At 47.2% G+C, this 19,177-nt stretch overlaps 1 protein-coding gene across 1 annotated transcript in view; it reads left to right on the top strand.

Annotated features, from left to right (window-relative positions):
* Positions 1-13,822, top strand: part of LOC134053467 (olfactory receptor 10C1-like) — an 84,446-nt gene extending 70,624 nt beyond the window's left edge. Inside the window, exon 3 of the mRNA XM_062508480.1 lies at positions 13,735-13,822. Within this exon, the coding sequence (XP_062364464.1) occupies positions 13,735-13,822 (88 nt within the window). The remainder of the gene's footprint in view (positions 1-13,734) is intronic.
* The last annotated feature ends 5,355 nt before the right edge of the window (positions 13,823-19,177 follow it).

Here is a 19,177-nt window from a genome sequence, read left to right as displayed (position 1 = left end):
ATGCAGAAGAACTTACAGGACTGAGTCCCCTCCAGGGGAAGCTGCGTGTTCCTGGTCTCTGCTGGGGAAGAAAGGCTGGTGGTACCTTGGACAGGATGAGAAAGCAGAGAGTCAATGATAAAAACAAAAATCAACCTCTCCTTCACTTCCTTTCTGACTGAAACTGTAAAACAAAGCTCAGAGAACTCACATTTGTGGGATCAGTATGGTGACGAGGATTTGCAAATCTCAGCTGTTTCAAGAGAGGTGTTTAGCCCTCAAGTTACCTGAAGATCTATGAACCCTGAGGCTCTGTGAATGATTTCATTTGCCCAAGACTACTTGCACCGAACAAAATGAGTCTGCTTTACAGCAGAGCTTGGTCTCAGCTGATGCTAGAAATCTGACTGTGCAGTTGCCTCTTGAAGCAAGGTGCTCACTTTGAGAGAAAGTGTACAGGTGAAAAACTTGTCTTAATTCCTCCAATTGGAACAGATCTTCAGTATTGTTCCAGAAAACTCTGAATTAACCCCACCTGATCTGATTTCAGGCTCCAGAGCACTGAACGGGAAAGCCTTACTGTGACAGACAGGAGAGCCAGGGGGAGAATCAAACCAACCATGGTGCAGAATAAACACAACTAAATCCAGTGCAGAGTTCCAGCTCTGTGCCAGGATCCTTGTGCTGGTCTGGAGCACAGAGGTGCGGGACGGAAACATGAAAACACACGCTTGGGCTCACAGGAATATCCAGAGACAATTAATCATCCTTTCAGAATTTCACGGAAGAGGTTAAAAGTGTCCACACCTTGCTCATTTTCATCTTTTGAATGGAAAAGGGGATTTTGAATTTAGTTTTCTGTAAATGCTTTCATTGTATCTGCTTAAGTATAGCTGGAAGAAACCTGACTCCGTCTGGCAATAGAAGTATATGCTACTTGGGAATAATTGTCATAGGTTAAACACCCAGCAGATTGCACCAGTGATTCCTGCTGTCACTAGAATAGCCAGCCCGTGGAATTTTGTGACTCTCATGCCCTTGGTGCTCCAGAAAACATTGTAAACTCTAGATTGGCAGTAAATTGGCAGTAAAAACAAAATAAAATAAAACACAAATACAAAAAGGCAGAAAAGACTGTAGTTCTTAAATCTGAGTAAGTCTTTTGTTTTGCACTGCACGTCTAGACATAAAGCGGTGAAAAATTAGTTTTTCTAGATAGAAAGTTTTACGTCTAGGTATTTCTAATACGTACTACATCTTTACAAGGGATATGCTAGACACTGAGCTCTCATTTTAAAATAGTACAGTAAACCATGCTAAATTCTCCAAACCAATAATTGCCATTTCAGATTTTGTCTGAATCAGGTTTTATTCTTTCCCCAGCCAGTGCCCTCTCTGCTCTTTGTCTTTCTTTCCATCTTCCTCTGTCCTTTCTCTCTGTCTGTCTAACTAGCTCTTTTTTGACATCACTTCCTTGGATTCCTTGGGCTTTCTCCTCTGTCTCCCACTGCTGCAGCTCTCCTTTCTCAGCGGAAGGTCCCAATGCTTTTGTCTGCCTCAGGCTCTGCAGCCACCCAGCCCGGGGCTGTTCACACCCTGCTTTGTGCCAGCCTTCTCAAGCCCCTCGGTACGGTTCTGTTTGCCAGCACTGCCGTGCCCTGCTCCTCAGCACCTCCCAGCCGGGCCCCTGTGTCCGCCTGAGCCCGGCACTCAGCTGCGCTTCTCCAGCCCTCGGCAGCTCCCGCCTCCCTGCTCCCCCTCTCTGCTGTGCTCACACCCGGCAGAGCAGCACAGATCCGCCCCGTGCCCCAGCCCTGGCTCGGGGCCCGCCAGGAGCCTCCACCCTGCTCCTCACCTGCACCAGGTGTGCTGTCACCTGAGCAATGGCCAAACAACCGGGAGCCTGCAGCAGCCACTCATTCCCTGACACTGCAGCTGATGCCTCCATGGGCTTCCTAAAAGCACAGGCCACACAAAGCCAAGGGAATCAAAAGCAGATATATCTACTGAATAAATAAATTCCATACATCAATATCAATATCAATATCAATATTTATTGAAGGGCCTTCAGGAACATTTCAGGCAGACAAAGCCTCCCAGGGGCTACACTCCAAAATGGACCGTGGGTCACGGCTTCTCATCCTTTTCTACGTCTGGTCCATTTGCCTATTGGAGGTTTATTTCCAATGACAGCTTCAGGTAATGAAGTCATTTACCTTCAGTTTGTTCACCCCCAACTCACTTTTGTTTCCATTTCCTGGGGCCTGAGGCAGTGAGGGGTCCTTGATTGCCAGGCCTGGGCAGGAATTGCTGTGTCTGAGCAGAATGGGGAAGCAGCAGCTCACACTGTGCATGGAGTTTGGAGTCACACGCATAAGAATGGCAGGATTGCAAATCTATGAAAAATACAAAAGCTACAATCCGGAGGCATCAGGGGTGAATAGCAACCAGCTGCCTCTTTGGAGCCCGAGGAACAGCAACTGCCTGCCGCAAGGCCCAAAAGCTTGTTGGTCAAATGCAGCAGGAACAAAAGTGCCTCCAGCCATCCTGAGTGGGAATGTGGCTAAAGCTGTGTCGGATCCAAGGCAGCCTGGAGGAAGGAGTGAATGTGAAGCTGCTGAAGAGCTGCCCAGGAGAGGCTGGGGCCCTGGCAGCCAAGGCTCACCCAGTGCAGCCTCTGGGGGTCCCTTTGGTGGGGCCAGCCCAGGGTCAGCCTGTGGGTGCACCTTGGGGGCACACCAAACTCACTGGAAAGGACCCTCTGAGAGCTTGGGTGCCTTGCACAGGAGTCTCACAGGCACAGGCCAGTGGAAGAACAGAGTGCAGTGGAACAGAAATGCCCGGCAGCCTGAGGGCCAGACACAAGTGTGACCTGGCTTGTGACAGCTCTGGGCAGGGCTCTGCTCACTGGGCTCTGTGCTCTGGGGAAGGAGTTCACTGATCCTTCACTCAGGGCCGGCCCTGCCAGCCAGTGAACCCCTGTGCATCAGAGGACAGGGGGAGTCCCAGTGACTGCCACCTGGGAGAGGAGCCATGTGGTTCCAGGGCCCAGGAGCCATGTGCTTCTGTGACCTCAAGGGGATCCATCCCTGTGTGCCCCCATGTCACTGGGGGGCAGCGATGTGGCACCTCTCCAGTGATTGTGACTCACCTGCCCAGGGCTCAGTATCCTGAGAGCAGGCTAACGTGTCAGCAGGTCTTCAGGATAGCTCAGCTTATTCCCGTGCTACGCACCTCTCTGCCTTTCAAGCAGATTTATTGTTTACTGTCCCCTTCAGCTTTTGTCCTCTCACAGGTAATTATGACTTGACTCTTGGGATAGATCATAGAGGAAGGAGAGAAAAGTCTAGGCTGCTTATACCTTCCTAGCTGAAGGCTGAGCTGTTGCCCCTTCGTAGGCTGTCCACATACAGGCTAGGCTAGAGTTCCTCTTTGCTGATTCTCTTTCCTTTACTATAGCCTAGGATAGGTAAGTAAGGGGTGAGTGCAGTCTGAGGGGCTGGGCTCAGCCCAGAGTGGCAAAAAGCCCAACTTGGATACTGCAGGAAGGAGTGGGACAGAAGGAGAGCAGCAAAGGCTGTAGTTAAGTTAGTGGCTGAAAGCTGGTCACTCCTGCAGAGGAGGGAAAAGCCAGAGAGCTCTGCTGTTGATGCTGTGACAGCAGCAGGGCCTCCTCAGAGAAGGTAACATGCACTGGAGCACTTCAGAAGGACCTTTGAAGCTCCTGGGGCTCTGTCACTGATCACAAAGGTGTGAGCCTGCACTTCAGCAGTTGGCACAAGCACCACTGAAACTCTTGATGGCAAATGCTGTTCTTTCCATAGGTTGTATTTCTTTGGAGTTTTTATTCCTTTGGTGAGATGTAGTCATTTCTTTGCAATCAGGTGAGGGGATTGATGCTGATCCCTTCCTGGAGCACGTCCTTGGTCATCCAGAGCTTTGCCCGCTGCTCCTGAGAGGGACGATGGCCACAACAGGGAAGAATTCCTGTGAGTACCAGCTTCACTGGCAGCTTTGGACTTTGTGACTCCCCACAGACAGCTGACATGACTGGTGCTCAGATCCCAGAATGATGTGCTCACAAGCTAGAGTGAAGTCTGGGATGTTTGCTGAGAATAGCCAGACTGACCCAGGTTGTTTAGTCCCAGGAAAACACCTTTTGTCACGATGAAGAAGACTTTGAAACATCATTGCTCATAGGGAGGTCTGACAGGTCCTTGAGTTGCCTTTTGTGCTCAGTACTTGCTGGTTTTCAAGAAGTTCCAGTCAGTTAGAATCAGGGAAAGCTTGACCTGATAATCCAGTCTAGAGCTCTGGTGAGAAGGCAAGGTACCCTGAGGCCCAGAAATCAGAGCTGGGGCTTGTTGGACTCTTGGCAAAGTAAGCAGGGGAACAGACTTTTCCAAATCAGGAAATTTCAATGGCAGTGCTAGGCTTCCCCTGATACTGAGTTGAAGGTTTGAGCTGGTTGTCCTGACTGCTTGTGTAGAAAGCTCAAAGTTTAAATATGCTTTCTTTCCTCGCCTCATCTCTTTCCAAATGGAATTTCTCTGCAGTCATCGCCGAGGGAATAGCTCCTCCAAAAAGGATCCTCTTCCCACCAGAGAAGATTTGCATGGTCTGGCAGCAGAGACAGAGTGCTGGAGCAGGGCTCTTCAATGTGGGCAACACGTGCTTCCTCAACGCTGTCCTGCAGTGCCTGACCTACACCCCCCCACTGGCCAACTACCTGCTGTCCCAAGAGCACAGCCAGGCCTGTGAGTGCTTTTAGGAGCATCTCCTGAAAATCTCTTCATCAAGTCCCAGATTCCCAGAATGTAAAATTTGTTTTCAGACAACAGCAGCCCTTTGTCAGCCCCATGAGTCTGTACTCTTTGAACACTGGAGCCTAGAACCCACTTGTCCTAGCCTGCTGCCTTACCCTTAATGAAAACACCTCTTTCTCCCTGGCAGTCTTTATTCCTGCAAGTTCAACCCTCTGTGCTTATTGCACAGAAAGCTCTTGGTTTACCATCCCTCTCTGAACATTTTCTGCACACTAAAATGCCCTGGGACCATTGGGACATTGGGAGGAGTGGAGTATTGGACTGGAGTGGCAGTGCAAGAGGAGGAGTATCCCACTGCTGTGGATGTTTTGCTAACCTAAGGAGCTTCCCTGTGTCCCTCTTCAGGTCACCAGCAGGGTTTCTGCATGATGTGCATCATGGAAGCACACGTGAACAAGGTCCTGCGTTCCCCTGTCAGTGCCATCCTGCCTTTGGCTGTCCTCAAGGTTTTCAAACGTAAGTCGTACCAGGTGCTTGAACAGGTTTCCTTCCCTCCTTCTATGAGAGAACTGAAACCTTCTTTCTTAGGCATAGGAGAACATTTGGAGCCCGGCAGGGAGGAAGATGCCCATGACTTCTTGTGCTGTACTGTCAATGCCATGCAGACAGCTTGTCTGAGTGAAAGCAGCGAGTAAGCACAAGCAAATCACCCTCACAAAGTTCTGAGCCCTTTGCACTGCTTGGTGTGCTCCCATCAAGGGAAACCTAAACCCTGGGCTTTCAGGCCAAGCAAAACTCTTGCCGGAGATAATGCTCTGTCTTCCCACTTGTTTCCAGCTTGGACCTCTCATCTCAATCCACTACCATTGTCTCTCAAATCTTTGGAGGCTTTCTGAGATCCAGAGGTATGTTTCCTCAACTCTTACTCTCTTTGACATTGCCTGTGTCCTTCTGTCTGCCTGTGCCTGACAGTTGGTCTGCTGGGACAGGTACAATGTGTAAATGGGCAGTGTCAGTCAGCTTCCCATTGCTGAGCATTTGGATTTTTCCTTCCAGTCACCTGCGTCAGCTGCAAAGCCGTTTCTGACTCGTACGAGGCCTTCCTGGATATCCCTTTGGATATCAGAGTAAGAAGCTTTTGCAGTTGTGCTTCAAGACATGCCAAGGCCCTTGCAGCTTTCCAGAGTCAGCACATTTGTCTTAAAAATGTGTGCTGTGAGCACAAGAGATCTTGGTGGTGGGTGGGAAGGGGAATGGATGGTGTCCTCCTGCAGAGGCCATGGCACTGGTCTCTCTGTAGGTGCTGTCTTTAAGCTGGTCGAGCAGCATTATCCTCTCTGCACCCTCAAAATATCCTCATCCTCCTTTGCTTTGCCCTCCCCTAACACTTGTCTGGCTCCCAGGCCGATGGGTTGGGTTGTTTGCACCACTGATGCCCCTGCATAGTGTCATGAGTTGATGTGAGTGGTGTGGTGGTACGGGGAGGGAGCTCTTGATGGCTCCGGGAGCCTCTGGGACACAGGGAGATGTTCAGCATCCCACTCTCTTTCTGTCTCCTTCTGGACAGCTTCATGGTGGGTCTCTTCAGCATCAGCTGCAGGGGTTTGCTTGTCAGCTCGTGGGAGTTGTTTGGGTGAGGCAATTTCCTGCAGCTCAGTGTGCTCATTTGTCACTCTTGCAGACAGCCTCGACCCTCACTGCAGCTCTGGAGGACTTTGTGAGACCCGAGCACCTGGATGGTGAAAACTGCTACAAATGTAACACGTAAGATGATTACTAAGCACATATTACCAGCAGATCCTGTGTGAGGGAGTTGCATGTCATTGAGCAGAAGTCATCGCCTCATGGAGGTTTGCTGCACACAGAGGAGATGCAGCTTCTTTAAAATAGAGCAGGGAATAGCCTTAGAATAGCAAAAGCTGTGTGAGACAGGACAGGTTGCCTGGCCACCCTGGGGGAGGATTGGGTGCATTTCAGCACTGGGTTCTGTGCTTGGTTTCAAGGTGTAAGAAGAATGTTGCTGCCTTCAAGAAGTTCACAGTCCATTGCGCACCCAAGGTTCTCACGGTGTGTCTAAAAAGGTTTGACTGTTTCACCGGTAGGAAGATCAGCAAGGTTTGTACACAGCCGGTGTGCAGCTTTCTCTTCCTGGAGCAGATTTCCCTGAGCTTGTGCCAAGGCACTGGTCTTGGGTTCGTCATGTTCCCTTCTGGGGAGAGAATTCCCTTGGGAAGACAGGCAAGCGCTCTTCTCCAGCAGAGCTGCTTTGGCCAAGAACAGCTTCCTGCCACTCAAAGCATTACACCTTTGTGATGGTGTGCTTTATGGAAAACCAGCTGCTTGTGAGCCCCAAAGATGTATTTACACACCTCTGGCCCCTGGATGTGGCAGGCTATTCTGTGTCATAGGTCAGGGTCACTTCTGAGCCCTGCTGGTGTCTGTGCAGGTTGTGAAGTACCCCGAGTACCTGGATCTTCGCCCGTACATGTCCCAGGCAGAGGGAGAACCCCTCCGTTACTCCTTGTATGCTGTCCTGGTGCACAGTGGGGTCAGCTGTCATACAGGACACTATTTCTGCTACACAAAGGTAGTCAGCAATGTCCTTCCTTCCTTTTTTCTTTCCTTGCCAATGGGGAAAATGTGTGTGGGGAAGACAACTTTGCTGTCGGTGTTACTGACAGCCAAGGTTTTGGGGCAGGAGATGTCTTGAGGGGCTGGACTGGATTTGTGTTGACATACTGTTTGTTAGGTAGTTTTCTGCCTGTGTTTTTGGTGAGAAACCATGCAGAGATCTTTGTCCTTTCTTTTTCACAGGCCAGCAATGGGCTGTGGTACCTGATGGATGATGAGTCTGTGGAGCTTCGTTGCCTTGACACAGCTCTCAGGCAGCAAGCCTACCTGCTGTTTTATGCCAGGTAATAAGCAACATTCAGATGCGTTCAGAAGATGTTTCCTTTTCCCTGTCTATTGGTTTGCTTCTCATAGTGCAGAGAATGCAGAGATTTCTCACCAAAGGCAATTACTACCAGCTTCATTCAGTGCTGTGGAACCTGTGCAGTGCCATGTCTGTGCTTCAGGCTGCTGCCCTGATGTAGCCTGCTACTTGCCTGCTCTGTGATGCTAGATTTTTGTAGAAAAGAGTGAGGGAACTTAAAGGGACCTGCCAGGAAAGATGGGGAGGGAGCCTTTATCAGGAAGGGTTGGACAGGATGAAGGGTATCAGTTTTCAGCTGACCCATTATGGCAGGTTTCCATGAGATATTAGGAAGAAATGCTTGAGTGGAAGGGTGGTGAGAGCATGGAACAGGCTGCCCAAAGAAGCTGTGGGTGCCCCATCCTTGGAGGTTTTCAAGGCCAGGGTGGACAGGGCTTGGAGGGGCCTTGTCTATTGTGAGGTATTCCTGTCCATGACAGCGGGGTGGCACAAAATGAGCATTAAGATCCCTTCCAACCCAAGCAAGCGTGTGAATTTTCACATGAGGGTCTAGAAGCTATAAAGATGAGGTTTATCTGAGATAGGAGTAGACTTGGTGAGAAGACTCTAGCTAAAATTTCCATTAGTGGCCTTGGTTAAATCTTCTCTCTGTCATAGAAACCTCTCCAAGGAAATGAGCGAATCCCAGAGAGGGCTGCAAAAACAGCCCCAAACTGAGATCTTTCTTTTCTTTTCTCCAGGTGTTCGGATCTGAAAATTGGAGAAAGGGCTTCTTCCTCACTGGCACCACCGTATGCCCCTTCCTTCCTTCCTTCCTCAGTGGGCAGCCAGCAGCGAGCAGGTGGCTCCTGTTGGCCCACAGGGCTTGCCTGGCAGCACGAAGGTAACTCTGGGGAGGAGGGTCAGTGCACTAGAGGAGCAGTGGATCTCCTTCTAGCATCTCAGCATTTCTCCTTTTCCCCCTCTCACCCTGCAGCACTCTTCACAGCCACAGTGCTGCCTCTTCTCCAAGCACCCCGGCTGCCTCCATCCCATTTGTGCCCCTTTGGCCCTTTGGCCTTGGCAGCCCTCCAGAAGAGCCTTTGGGAGGCTCAGAAATGTCCCCTCCCAGAACTCCTGGGAGATCCCCACTGACTCTGGTCCTTTCAGGAGAGAAGGGCAGGAACTCTCCACAGCTCTCTTTGCAGGACATGGCCGTGGGCATGGAAGGCGCTGGCAGGAAGCAGGACCGGAGCAGATCCCCGCTGTCGGGCAGGGATGGCCACAGCTGCTCTGGGGTCAGCACGGACTGGGACCACACAGCAGGGAGGAGAATGGGCCCTCCGAGTTGTAGCACCACTGCCAGGGATGGTGAAGCTTCAGGACCTTCCAACAGGAGCTTGCAGTGTGCTCCTGGCCCCGGGGTTGCTCAGGAGCAGGTCCTGCTGAGGCAGAGGGACATGAGCAGATCCGTGCAGGGCAGCTACAACCTCTGCAGCCCCTCTGTGCAGCACACAGACTACGAGCCCTCAGTGAGGAAGAGGAGGAGGCTGACAACACATTCCCCATGTTTTGATGAAATCCCTGTGGATAGAGCAGCTCCAGGGCCCCCCAGCTCCCGCTTGAAGCAGGCTCCCAAGCTCAGGGCTGCTCGGAGGCAAACCCGAGCGAGGTGCAGAGAGCAGAGGAGATCCCCACGGCGGGGCTCTGACCTGCACGGCCGCTTTGTGCAGTGCACAGACGACCAGCACCCCTCTGGGAGTAAGAGGAAGAGGAGGAGAACAAGTTCTTCCCGTTGTGACAGAGCCCCAGGGGATAACGCAGCTTCAGGGCCCTCCAACACCAGCTTCAAGCAGGCTCCTGTGCTCAGGGCTGCTCAGGAGCAATCCCGAGCGAGGCTGAGGGAGCGGAGGAGATCCCCAGAGCTGGGCTATGATCTCCACAGCCGGTTTGTGCAGCACGCAGCCCAGCGCCCTTCGGCGAGGAAGAGGAGGGTGCCCATGGCCTAGAGGGGCAGGTCTGAGAAGAGCTCGGGGCACTCTGGGAGTGCTGCAGTCAGATTTTGGCCCTGGCTGAAGCAGAAGGGAAGATGAGCACTGAGTTTGTTAGCACAGGTGTCCTTGTTTTCTTCTCAAAGATGAAGAAACAGTTGGTTTATATGGGCGATGATGCTTGTGAATAGAGTAATAGGCTTTAATTAGAATTCTTCATTCCACAGTGTAGATAGTTTTTGCTGCTAATATAGGTCAGTAGTTGAAAGCAATATTGAAGCAATTTTTTAATTAAAGCTAGAAAAATAAATGTTAAGTACAGACTGATATTACCCTTGCCAATGTCTCTTTTTCTCAGTCTCAAGGTGAAATCTTGCTGGGTGTCCCCACTCAAAGGAGGAATCTCCAGCCACATTCTGAGAAGGGGAGGGGGGTTAGACGTCTGTCCTGTTGAAGAGTGGGGCTTTTCCAGAGTGAAGTGATGGACTGTGAGTGTCACAGTGCTCAGGGAGCTGTGCCAGCTGGGGCAGGATGCTCTGCCTGAGCAGGGATACAGCAGCTCCAGCTGTGTCCTGTCTACACCTTAGCAGGAATGGCTTGAGCAAGGAGGGCCTCCTGTTTGTAGTGTTAAAGAATGCTGAGACCAGCTTGACCAAACTATCATGTCACCACTGTCACTGAAAACATCAGGATAAATTAAGCTCTCTAATGCTACTTTTAGTGTCAGGAAGCACACATTCCTTTCTTAGAGTGCCCTTCTGGGCAACTCCTCCCACTTTATATTCCAGGCATGATGCTGTGTGGTGTGGATGTCCCTCTGGGCAGTTCAGGTCACCTGTCCCAGCTGTGCTCTCTGCCAGTTTCTTTTGTGAGCCTCCTCACAGGCAGAGCAGAAGATGAGAAAACAAAATGTCCCTGACTCAGGATAAAGGTGACTGAGCAAAACCTCAAACTTCAGCGTATTATCAACACCATTCTCATTGCAAATCCAGAACACAGCACTGTAAGAGCTACCGAAATAAAGAAATTAACTCTACCCTGTCTGAAATGAGAACAGTGGCATTCCAGCACAATTGCTGAATTACCTTTGTTAGTTCCCTCTTTATCTCTGGGTTCTGCACAGTGTCCATGTGGTTCAGAAATTCTACATTCCTTGAGTCCATATTCAGCCATAAAATGCCTCTTCCAGGTCTGAGACGATTGATGCATATCAAGGTTAATTACAGTTGTTTTAGCAAAACGTAAAGCTTCAGGGCTTTTCCCAAGCTGTGTTCCCACTAGAGCAGCTTATGGCAAACCTTGCTAAATGTTGGCTACAGTGGCATATGACAGAGTGGAAAATTACACGGCTCATGATTAATTAAAAGAAGTAATTAGAAAACTGAATTAAAAGAATGAATTAGAAAAGGTATTTGTAAAGTTCTATCATTTCCAACACCATGAGGACATGCAAACAGAGAATCCCTGATCTGAGGGCAGGAGCAGCAAGGATGTCCAGGCCTTCACATGGAAGTGAGAGTCAGACGGGTCACATGGGAGAAACCAAAGTGGTGCTAGTACCTTCTTCAGCAGCAAAGCCTATTTTGTTGAATAGACCTGCCAAAACCTAATGTAAAAATGTATCAGAGGCAGCCAGTCAGGTTATGCTATAGAAGGGCAGTCCCACTTTTGCATGACAAGGATTTCTAGCATACCTCCCTAAGGTGTGTGAATATCCCTCCCTTGAGCAGGGAAAGCCCTGAAGGTCACTTCTCATGGCTGAGCAAAATAGGTTTGCTCATGGTTGTTGGATGAGTGACATCAATCTCTACGTAATTGTTTTGCCTGATTTCATAGAATTGCTTCTCTGTTGCTTCCAAGATAGTGCACTATACTGTAACACTAGTAGTTAGTTAGGGTGTGTTACTATGCTAGTTCCACTATGTTAGTTATGTTAGTAAGGCTGCCGATGCAATGTGACAAATACTTGTGATCAAGTTATTTTGTTTAATGATTGCAATCAATTTAAATGAATTCTTAATTTTATTTATATCAATAGATTTGGTTTGCCGTCTTTAATCCCACGGGGCAACGTTGTATACAGGCTCAATTACACCTCTGTAACCCTTTGCATAGAAACTGTTGAAGAGTCTGGGGCTGGGCTAGGATCCAGCTGCATGCAGACTTCTCTCTGAGGAGTTTAGAAAACAAAAGTGTCCTTCCTGTACCTGCTGACTTGACAGGAGGGCTTCTGTAACAAACTTTGTCTGGAGTGGGTCTGTTCTCCACTCACTGATAACTTTTGCAAGGAGCAGGGAGTTGGACTGGATGAGCATTATGGGTCCCTTCCCACGTGAGATATTCGATGATCTGATGATTCTATTACATGGTGGAAGGGGAAAGGGATTTTCTTTTTGCCACCATGGAAGTTGGGAGAAGTATTAGTAAAAACACTGGTAAAGGGAGGGCTGCAGGGAGCAGTATCACCTTCCATCACTAAATTGGACTAGGATTTCATAAAATTAAATGAAGACCAACAGCCATGCCTGGCCTTGCTTATTGAGCCTTCTCCTAAGCACAATGGGAATATCTGCTGGTAGTGGATAACATTGAGTGAGTTGGTCTGTGCTGTGAAAGATGGTCTGACTGCTTGGTGGGCACATCTGTCAAATAAATCTTACCCAAAGAAATAATTGGAATGCTAAATCCTTGTTTGCTGCAGCAGATGTGGCAAAGAAAGTGGGTGATTTTTGGTTGGTTGGTTGGATGGGGATTATTGTTGTTGGTGGTGTTCTTTTGGTCTTTCTGATTAATGACAAACTTAAGGAAGAAGGAGTAGGGGAACCTACATGTTAATTTGTGGGCAAGAATGATCTTCTTGGTGCAACTTTATCCCAAAGTATATGTGAGGACTGGATCAATACACACTCCTTTGTCTTGGGTTCCTCTACGGCAGAGTCACTGATGGTGTGACCCAGAAATGAAATATGGGTACAGACACCCAAATGGTTTAAAGTGGGCATGTTTCAGCAGACTGTAGTACACAGTAGCAGAAGCAGGGGAAGTATCTGGCAGCAGAGGATCATAAAGCCAAGGAGGATTAGCAGTGCCTTAGCAAAAGCTATAGCCTGCATACTTCTTCATGATACCCTAAAAAGGGTCCTTCAAATCTGCGAGCGATGAGGTATGCCAGGAAATAGATCAAGGTAAACTAATTTTTAGTTGTAATGATCTGGACATCAACAGGGAAATAAAAATTAAGATTGGCAATGAGTGAATCTTTTGTCCCTTATCCCCAAGTGAATGTGGGCTGCATCTTTGTTTCACCTTCAAATTTTGCTGAGAAAGCATAAGTATGGTAAGCCTGTGTGGCAACTCTGTCATTAATCTGGCTGCATTATGAAGTAATAGTAATTACTGCAAAGTAAAACCAGATCTTAATATTTGTGTAGGATATCTGGGTTTATATAGAAATCATTTGCAAGTTCTGTAAAACTAGAGGTGGCTGTGAATCAGCTCATACACGTGCATCATATTTATCCAACCTCTTAACAACTATTCCTTATTGCTCCAATCAGCACTAGCCAGTCTCAGTGGACTTTATATAGATGTAGTATAAAGAGCTGTGGACAAACCTCTCTTCTGCTTCACTGCAGAGTGCTCAGAGTTGAAAGCTTTCCTGGAGACCTCAACATTTAGGGGTTTTATCCTATCCTCTCTCTTCTTCTACCACACTCCACAACAGGAGAAACTACCTTTGTTATATTCAAATGGTGCAACTGATGATTTTTGAGACTTGAACTGATTAGTCCATGAAAAGATCTCTGCCACAACAAGTTTTCTTCTTCTACAGAGTAAAAGTGGTAGCTGAGTATTTGAAGAGAGTGGTGAATATACAGCCTTTGAAGGCAATGCTATGAAAGAAGAATCAGTCAAAAATAGACAGAAACAAAACGCATAAGACTGCCTCATTTTCTTTAGAAGCTTTTATAATCTTCTCAGAAGATCTTCTCAAAATCTGAGTAGTATCTAAATTCTAGTCCTCTTTCTGTCTGTTCAAGCAGGCAGTTGTATTCTGACTGCAGATTTGCCCGGCTGTTTGCAGCTTCATCGGCTGCTGGACACTAAAACGAGGAGAGCTCTACAAGGCACCAGAGGAGGATGATCCTTGGGAACCTCAGTGGATTGAGTGAATTCAGACTCCTGGGTTTTTCTGGAACCTCTCCTTTACACCCTTTGCTCTTTGTAGTTTTATTATCTCTTCCTATTCTCACCTTGATGGCGAACACAGTGATAGCTTTGATAACAAACAGTGATAATCGCCTTCACACCCCGATGTATTTCTTCCTCACTCAGCTGTCCTGTTGGGATATCTGCTATTTGTCTGTCATTATCCCAAGTATTCTCGAGAACCTGATGGTGGGAACAGTGCGTATTTCCAAGACAAGATGTGCAATGCAAATATTTTCCATCCTTTTCTTTGGAGTTGCTGAGTGTTTTCTCTTGGCGGCCATGTCCCTTGATGGTTATTTTGCAGTTTGCTGCCCCTTGCATTACACAATGATCATGAGCAGCAGGGTCTGCAGAAGCCTGGTTGTTGGAGCTTACATCTGTGGAACTGCTGAGGGCTTAGTTCACACCCTCATCACCTTCAGCTCACCCTTGTGTGGTTGTGCCATTGACCACTTCTTCTGTGAGATTCAGCCTCTCCTGGACGTGCTCTGTGGCAACACTCTCCCAAGTGAAATCCAGGTCATTGTGGTGGCTGTCTTTGCTATTCTGAGTCCTTTCTCACTGGTCATTTATTCCTATATTCCTATCGTTTCCACAATTCTTCACATGGCATCAGCTGAGAGCCAGGAGAAGGCCTTTTCCACTTGCTCCTCACAGCTCCTGGTTGTGACTGTTTTTTATGGCACTGCAGGCTCCATGTACCTGCGGCCAAAATACAGCTACTGTGCATCTGTGGATAAATTCCTCTCCCTTGCTTATTCTCTGGTGACTCCTTTATTGAATCCCATCATTTGCAGTTTGAGGAATAAGGAGGTGAAAGGAGCCCTGAAGGAAAAAATGGAGCAAACCTAAGTTAGTGTGGAAATGAAATAGAAGATTTGGGTTGTTCCAGGTGTTTGTGGTGGAATTTTTCACTCTAAATTCTTGTTCAGGAAAATCAATTTCCAGATCTACTTCAGCTATTGGGGAGGAAGGAAGGAGAAGAGTGGAGATTTTTAGCTCTAAGAGGGAGTGTTAGAAGCTATGTTAACATTTTGGAAGGGAATTTCTTCCACATACTTAAGAAATTCTTCAATAAACTTATTTTTTTCCTTTTCTTTTCCTTGCTATTTTTCAAAAGCTTGAAAATTGTGCTTTACATACTTCTGAATTTTTGAACCAAAGAGTAATATTCAAGAGCCTGACTTTACTGAAAGAACTGAAAAGAATGAGTTTTCACCTGTTTGCATTTATTTCCTGAAACTGTTTAGTAAATCTGTTGGGGGAAAGGAGAGGACATAGTTCAGGCAATAATGTGGAGCCCAAGAAATTACTGAGGACTGATTTTTAATTCTGAGATTGTTACTGGGGCAAAAAAAAAAAAAAAAAAAAAAAAAAAAAGAGGTGTGCAAAATTGCATTCCTGCCCCACTGCCTCAAAGATATTTCTTCAATTTTAGAGTCATTGTTTTAAACATGTTAGACCAAGTGTAGGCCTTTGAAGTACTTAACCACTGTAATCTTCTGTAACTATTAATACAACTCTTTATATTAAATGCTCAAAGCTTAAATGATATTGGAAAGATAAGGACATGAATTACTCCTTAAATTAATCCTTCATTCCTGGAAATCACTGTAAATATAAATATCATAAAAGTACATGTCCTGGTTTGAAAGACAGCTGTTTGCTAAGGAAAGCAGAAGATTCCCTTTGGACTGAAAAATGTGATCCTTCCTTCCTTCCTTCCTTCCTTCCTTCCTTCCTTCCTTCTTTCCTTCCGATTATTAGGATTTTGAAATTAAGGGAGCTCTCAGGCAAAGATATGGGGGTAGGAATAACAGTTCTTTACTAGTATATCTACCAAGACAAACAAGAACAACAGCAGCTATGAAATTAGCCACAAACAGACCAGTAACTCAGTCCCAGTGTTTTTTGGCTGCAGGCACCTTTTCCCTGAGCTGCAGTTCCCGGTGCTGGGGGCGGGCAGGTCCCGCAGAGCTGCAGGAGGGCTGGGGGTGATGGCAGAGCTGTCCCAGGGAGAGACAGAGAGAGATGGAGAGAGCTCTCCGCTCACGGTGTGGGTCCTGGGGCTCAGCAGAGTGCTGGAAGGTGGCAGGTTCCAGCGAGAAGGCAGCAGGGCAGGGTCCCACAGCAGTGAGGATGGCTCCCGGCGATGGCATGGCAGGAATGCAACACAGGCGGCGATCGTCCTTCTCGTCCCAACTCCAAGGGGGAAATGGGACCCAGGCCCAGCCTTCCGCTTCCTCTTCTGGATGTTTCAATCTCGCAGGGTTTCCCTCTTCTCTCTCTCCTCCCCCTTGTCACCAGGGCCCAGTCAACAGGTATCTTAGCATGACAATGGGGAAAATTCCACAGAGGGAAAAGGGAAAGAAACAACCCCCAACAGTACAGGGTTCTTAATTGGATGTCATATGAATTTTTATCTTGAGAGTTTGTAAATCCACAAAAAAATTATAAGGTATAATATTCTTTGCAGAAGCTTGACATCTTTGATTTTAATCACATCTTATTTTGTACCAAAAAATTTATTATAACAGAAAATGCTGTCTCATACTTTTAATTTTTTAAATTTCAAATGCATTACAAAAAGAATGCATTGTTTTTTGTCATATTGCTTTATTGGCATTAAAGTTTCTCCCCTAGTCATATATGCTAGACTCCTTACAGCAGCATTCCTAGAGAATTACACAACTGTGTGTATTATGAAAGAAGTGATGAAGAGGGGAAACCCAAGTAAAAAAAGCAGTGGGGATAAGAAAAGTGTAATTCATAAAACAAAAAAAAACAACAAATAAAAAAAACCCGAACCAAACAAAAAAACAAAGGTAAAATATGGTTCAGTAAAATGAAAGTAAGCATTAAAAACCTGGGAAGTTTCAGTCTGGTAAACCACCAGGTCCAATTCTTTCTTGATTGATTATGCAAAATTTGTGAGTTCTCAAGTTTGTGGACAACACTAAATCAGAGGGAGTAGACAATGTGCCAAAAGGCCCCCATGTTTTAATGAATCCAGAGGAAGGCTGGATGAGTTCCTTGAACAGAGAGCCCAGCTCTAGGTGTCCAAACCAGGTGGGATTCAGCTGCCTCTTCATGGCTTGATTTTGGGGGAGCTGCATCCATGGATTCACACTTGCCCATTTTAAATGTCTGGAATCTGAGCCTGAAGGATGGTTTCTATCAAAATGGAAATTAGCACTTCTAGGGCAGGGATCTTGTGCTTCAGAAGGACTCTTTGCAGATGAGTGCTGTCCTCATGGCCTGGAATAGCAGGCATGCAGAAGAACTTACAGGACTGAGTCCCCTCCAGGGGAAGCTGCGTGTTCCTGGTCTCTGCTGGGGAAGAAAGGCTGGTGGTACCTTGGACAGGATGAGAAAGCAGAGAGTCAATGATAAAAACAAAAATCAACCTCTCCTTCACTTCCTTTCTGACTGAAACTGTAAAACAAAGCTCAGAGAACTCACATTTGTGGGATCAGTATGGTGACGAGGATTTGCAAATCTCAGCTGTTTCAAGAGAGGTGTTTAGCCCTCAAGTTACCTGAAGATCTATGAACCCTGAGGCTCTGTGAATGATTTCATTTGCCCAAGACTACTTGCACGGAACAAAATGAGTCTGCTTTACAGCAGAGCTTGGTCTCAGCTGATGCTAGAAATCTGACTGTGCAGTTGCCTCTTGAAGCAAGGTGCTCACTTTGAGAGAAAGTGTACAGGTGAAAAACTTGTCTTAATTCCTCCAGTTGGAACAGATCTTCAGTATTGTTCCAGAAAACTCTGAATTAACCCCACCTGATCTGATTTCAGGCTCCAGAGCACTGAACGGGAAAGCCTTACTGTGACAGACAGGAGAGCCAGGGGAGAATCAAACCAACCATGGTGCAGAATAAACACAACTAAATCCAGTGCAGAGTTCCAGCTCTGTGCCAGGATCCTTGTGCTGGTCTGGAGCACAGAGGTGCGGGACGGAAACATGAAAACACACGCTTGGGCTCACAGGAATATCCAGAGACAATTAATCATCCTTTCAGAATTTCACAGAAGAGGTTAAAAGTGTCCACACCTTGCTTATTTTCATCTTTTGAATGGAAAAGGGGATTTTGAATTTAGCTTTCTGTAAATGCTTACATTGTATCTGCATAAGTACAGCTGGAAGAAACCTGACTCAGTCTGGCAATAGAAGTATATGCTACTTGGGAATAATTGTCATAGGTTAAACACCCAGCAGATTGCACCAGTGATTCCTGCTGTCACTAGAATAGCCAGCCCGTGTAATTTTGTGATTCTTATGCCCTTGGTGCTCCAGAAAGATTTTAACTGTAGATTGGCAGTAAATTGGAAAGAAGCCAAAATAAAATAAAACACAAATACAAAAAGGCAGAAAAGACTGTAGTTCTTAAATCTGAGTAAGTCTTTTGTTTTGCACTGCAGGTCTAGACATAATACGGTGAAAAATTAGTTTTTCTAGATAGAAAGTTTTACATCTAGTTATTTCTAATACGTACTACATCTTTACAAGGGATATGCTAGACACTGAGCTCTCATTTTAAAATAGTGCAGTAAACCATGCGAAATTCTCCAAACCAATAATTGCCATTTCAGATTTTGTCTGAATCAGGTTTTATTCTTTGCCCAGCCAGTGCCCTCTCTGCTCTTTGTCTTTCTTTCCATCTTCCTCTGTCCTTTCTCTCTGTCTGTCTAACTAGCTCTTTTTTGACATCACTTCCTTGGATTCCTTGGGCTTTCTCCTCTGTCTCCCACTGCTGCAGCTCTCCTTTCTCAGCGGAAGGTCCCAATGCTTTTGTCTGCCTCAGGCTCTGCAGCCACCCAGCCCGGGGCTGTTCACACCCTGCTTTGTGCCAGCCTTCTCAAGCCCCTCGGTACGGTTCTGTTTGCCAGCACTGCCGTGCCCTGCTCCTCAGCACCTCCCAGCCGGGCCCCTGTGTCCGCCTGAGCCCGGCACTCAGCTGCGCTTCTCCAGCCCTCGGCAGCTCCCGCCTCCCTGCTCCCCCTCTCTGCTGTGCTCACACCCGGCAGAGCAGCACAGATCCGCCCCGTGCCCCAGCCCTGGCTCGGGGCCCGCCAGGAGCCTCCACCCTGCTCCTCACCTGCACCAGCTGTGCTGTCACCTGAGCAATGGCCAAACAACCGGGAGCCTGCAGCAGCCACTCATTCCCTGACACTGCAGCTGATGCCTCCATGGGCTTCCTAAAAGCACAGGCCACACAAAGCCAAGGGAATCAAAAGCAGATATATCTACTGAATAAATAAATTCCATACATCAATATCAGTATCAATATCAATATCAATATCAATATCAA

The sequence above is a fragment of the Cinclus cinclus genome, chromosome 24 (assembly GCF_963662255.1).
Source record: "Cinclus cinclus chromosome 24, bCinCin1.1, whole genome shotgun sequence".
NCBI lineage: Eukaryota > Metazoa > Chordata > Aves > Passeriformes > Cinclidae > Cinclus > Cinclus cinclus.
The sequence above is the reverse complement of the archived record's forward strand: the minus strand, read 5'-3'. Positions and strand labels throughout refer to the sequence as shown.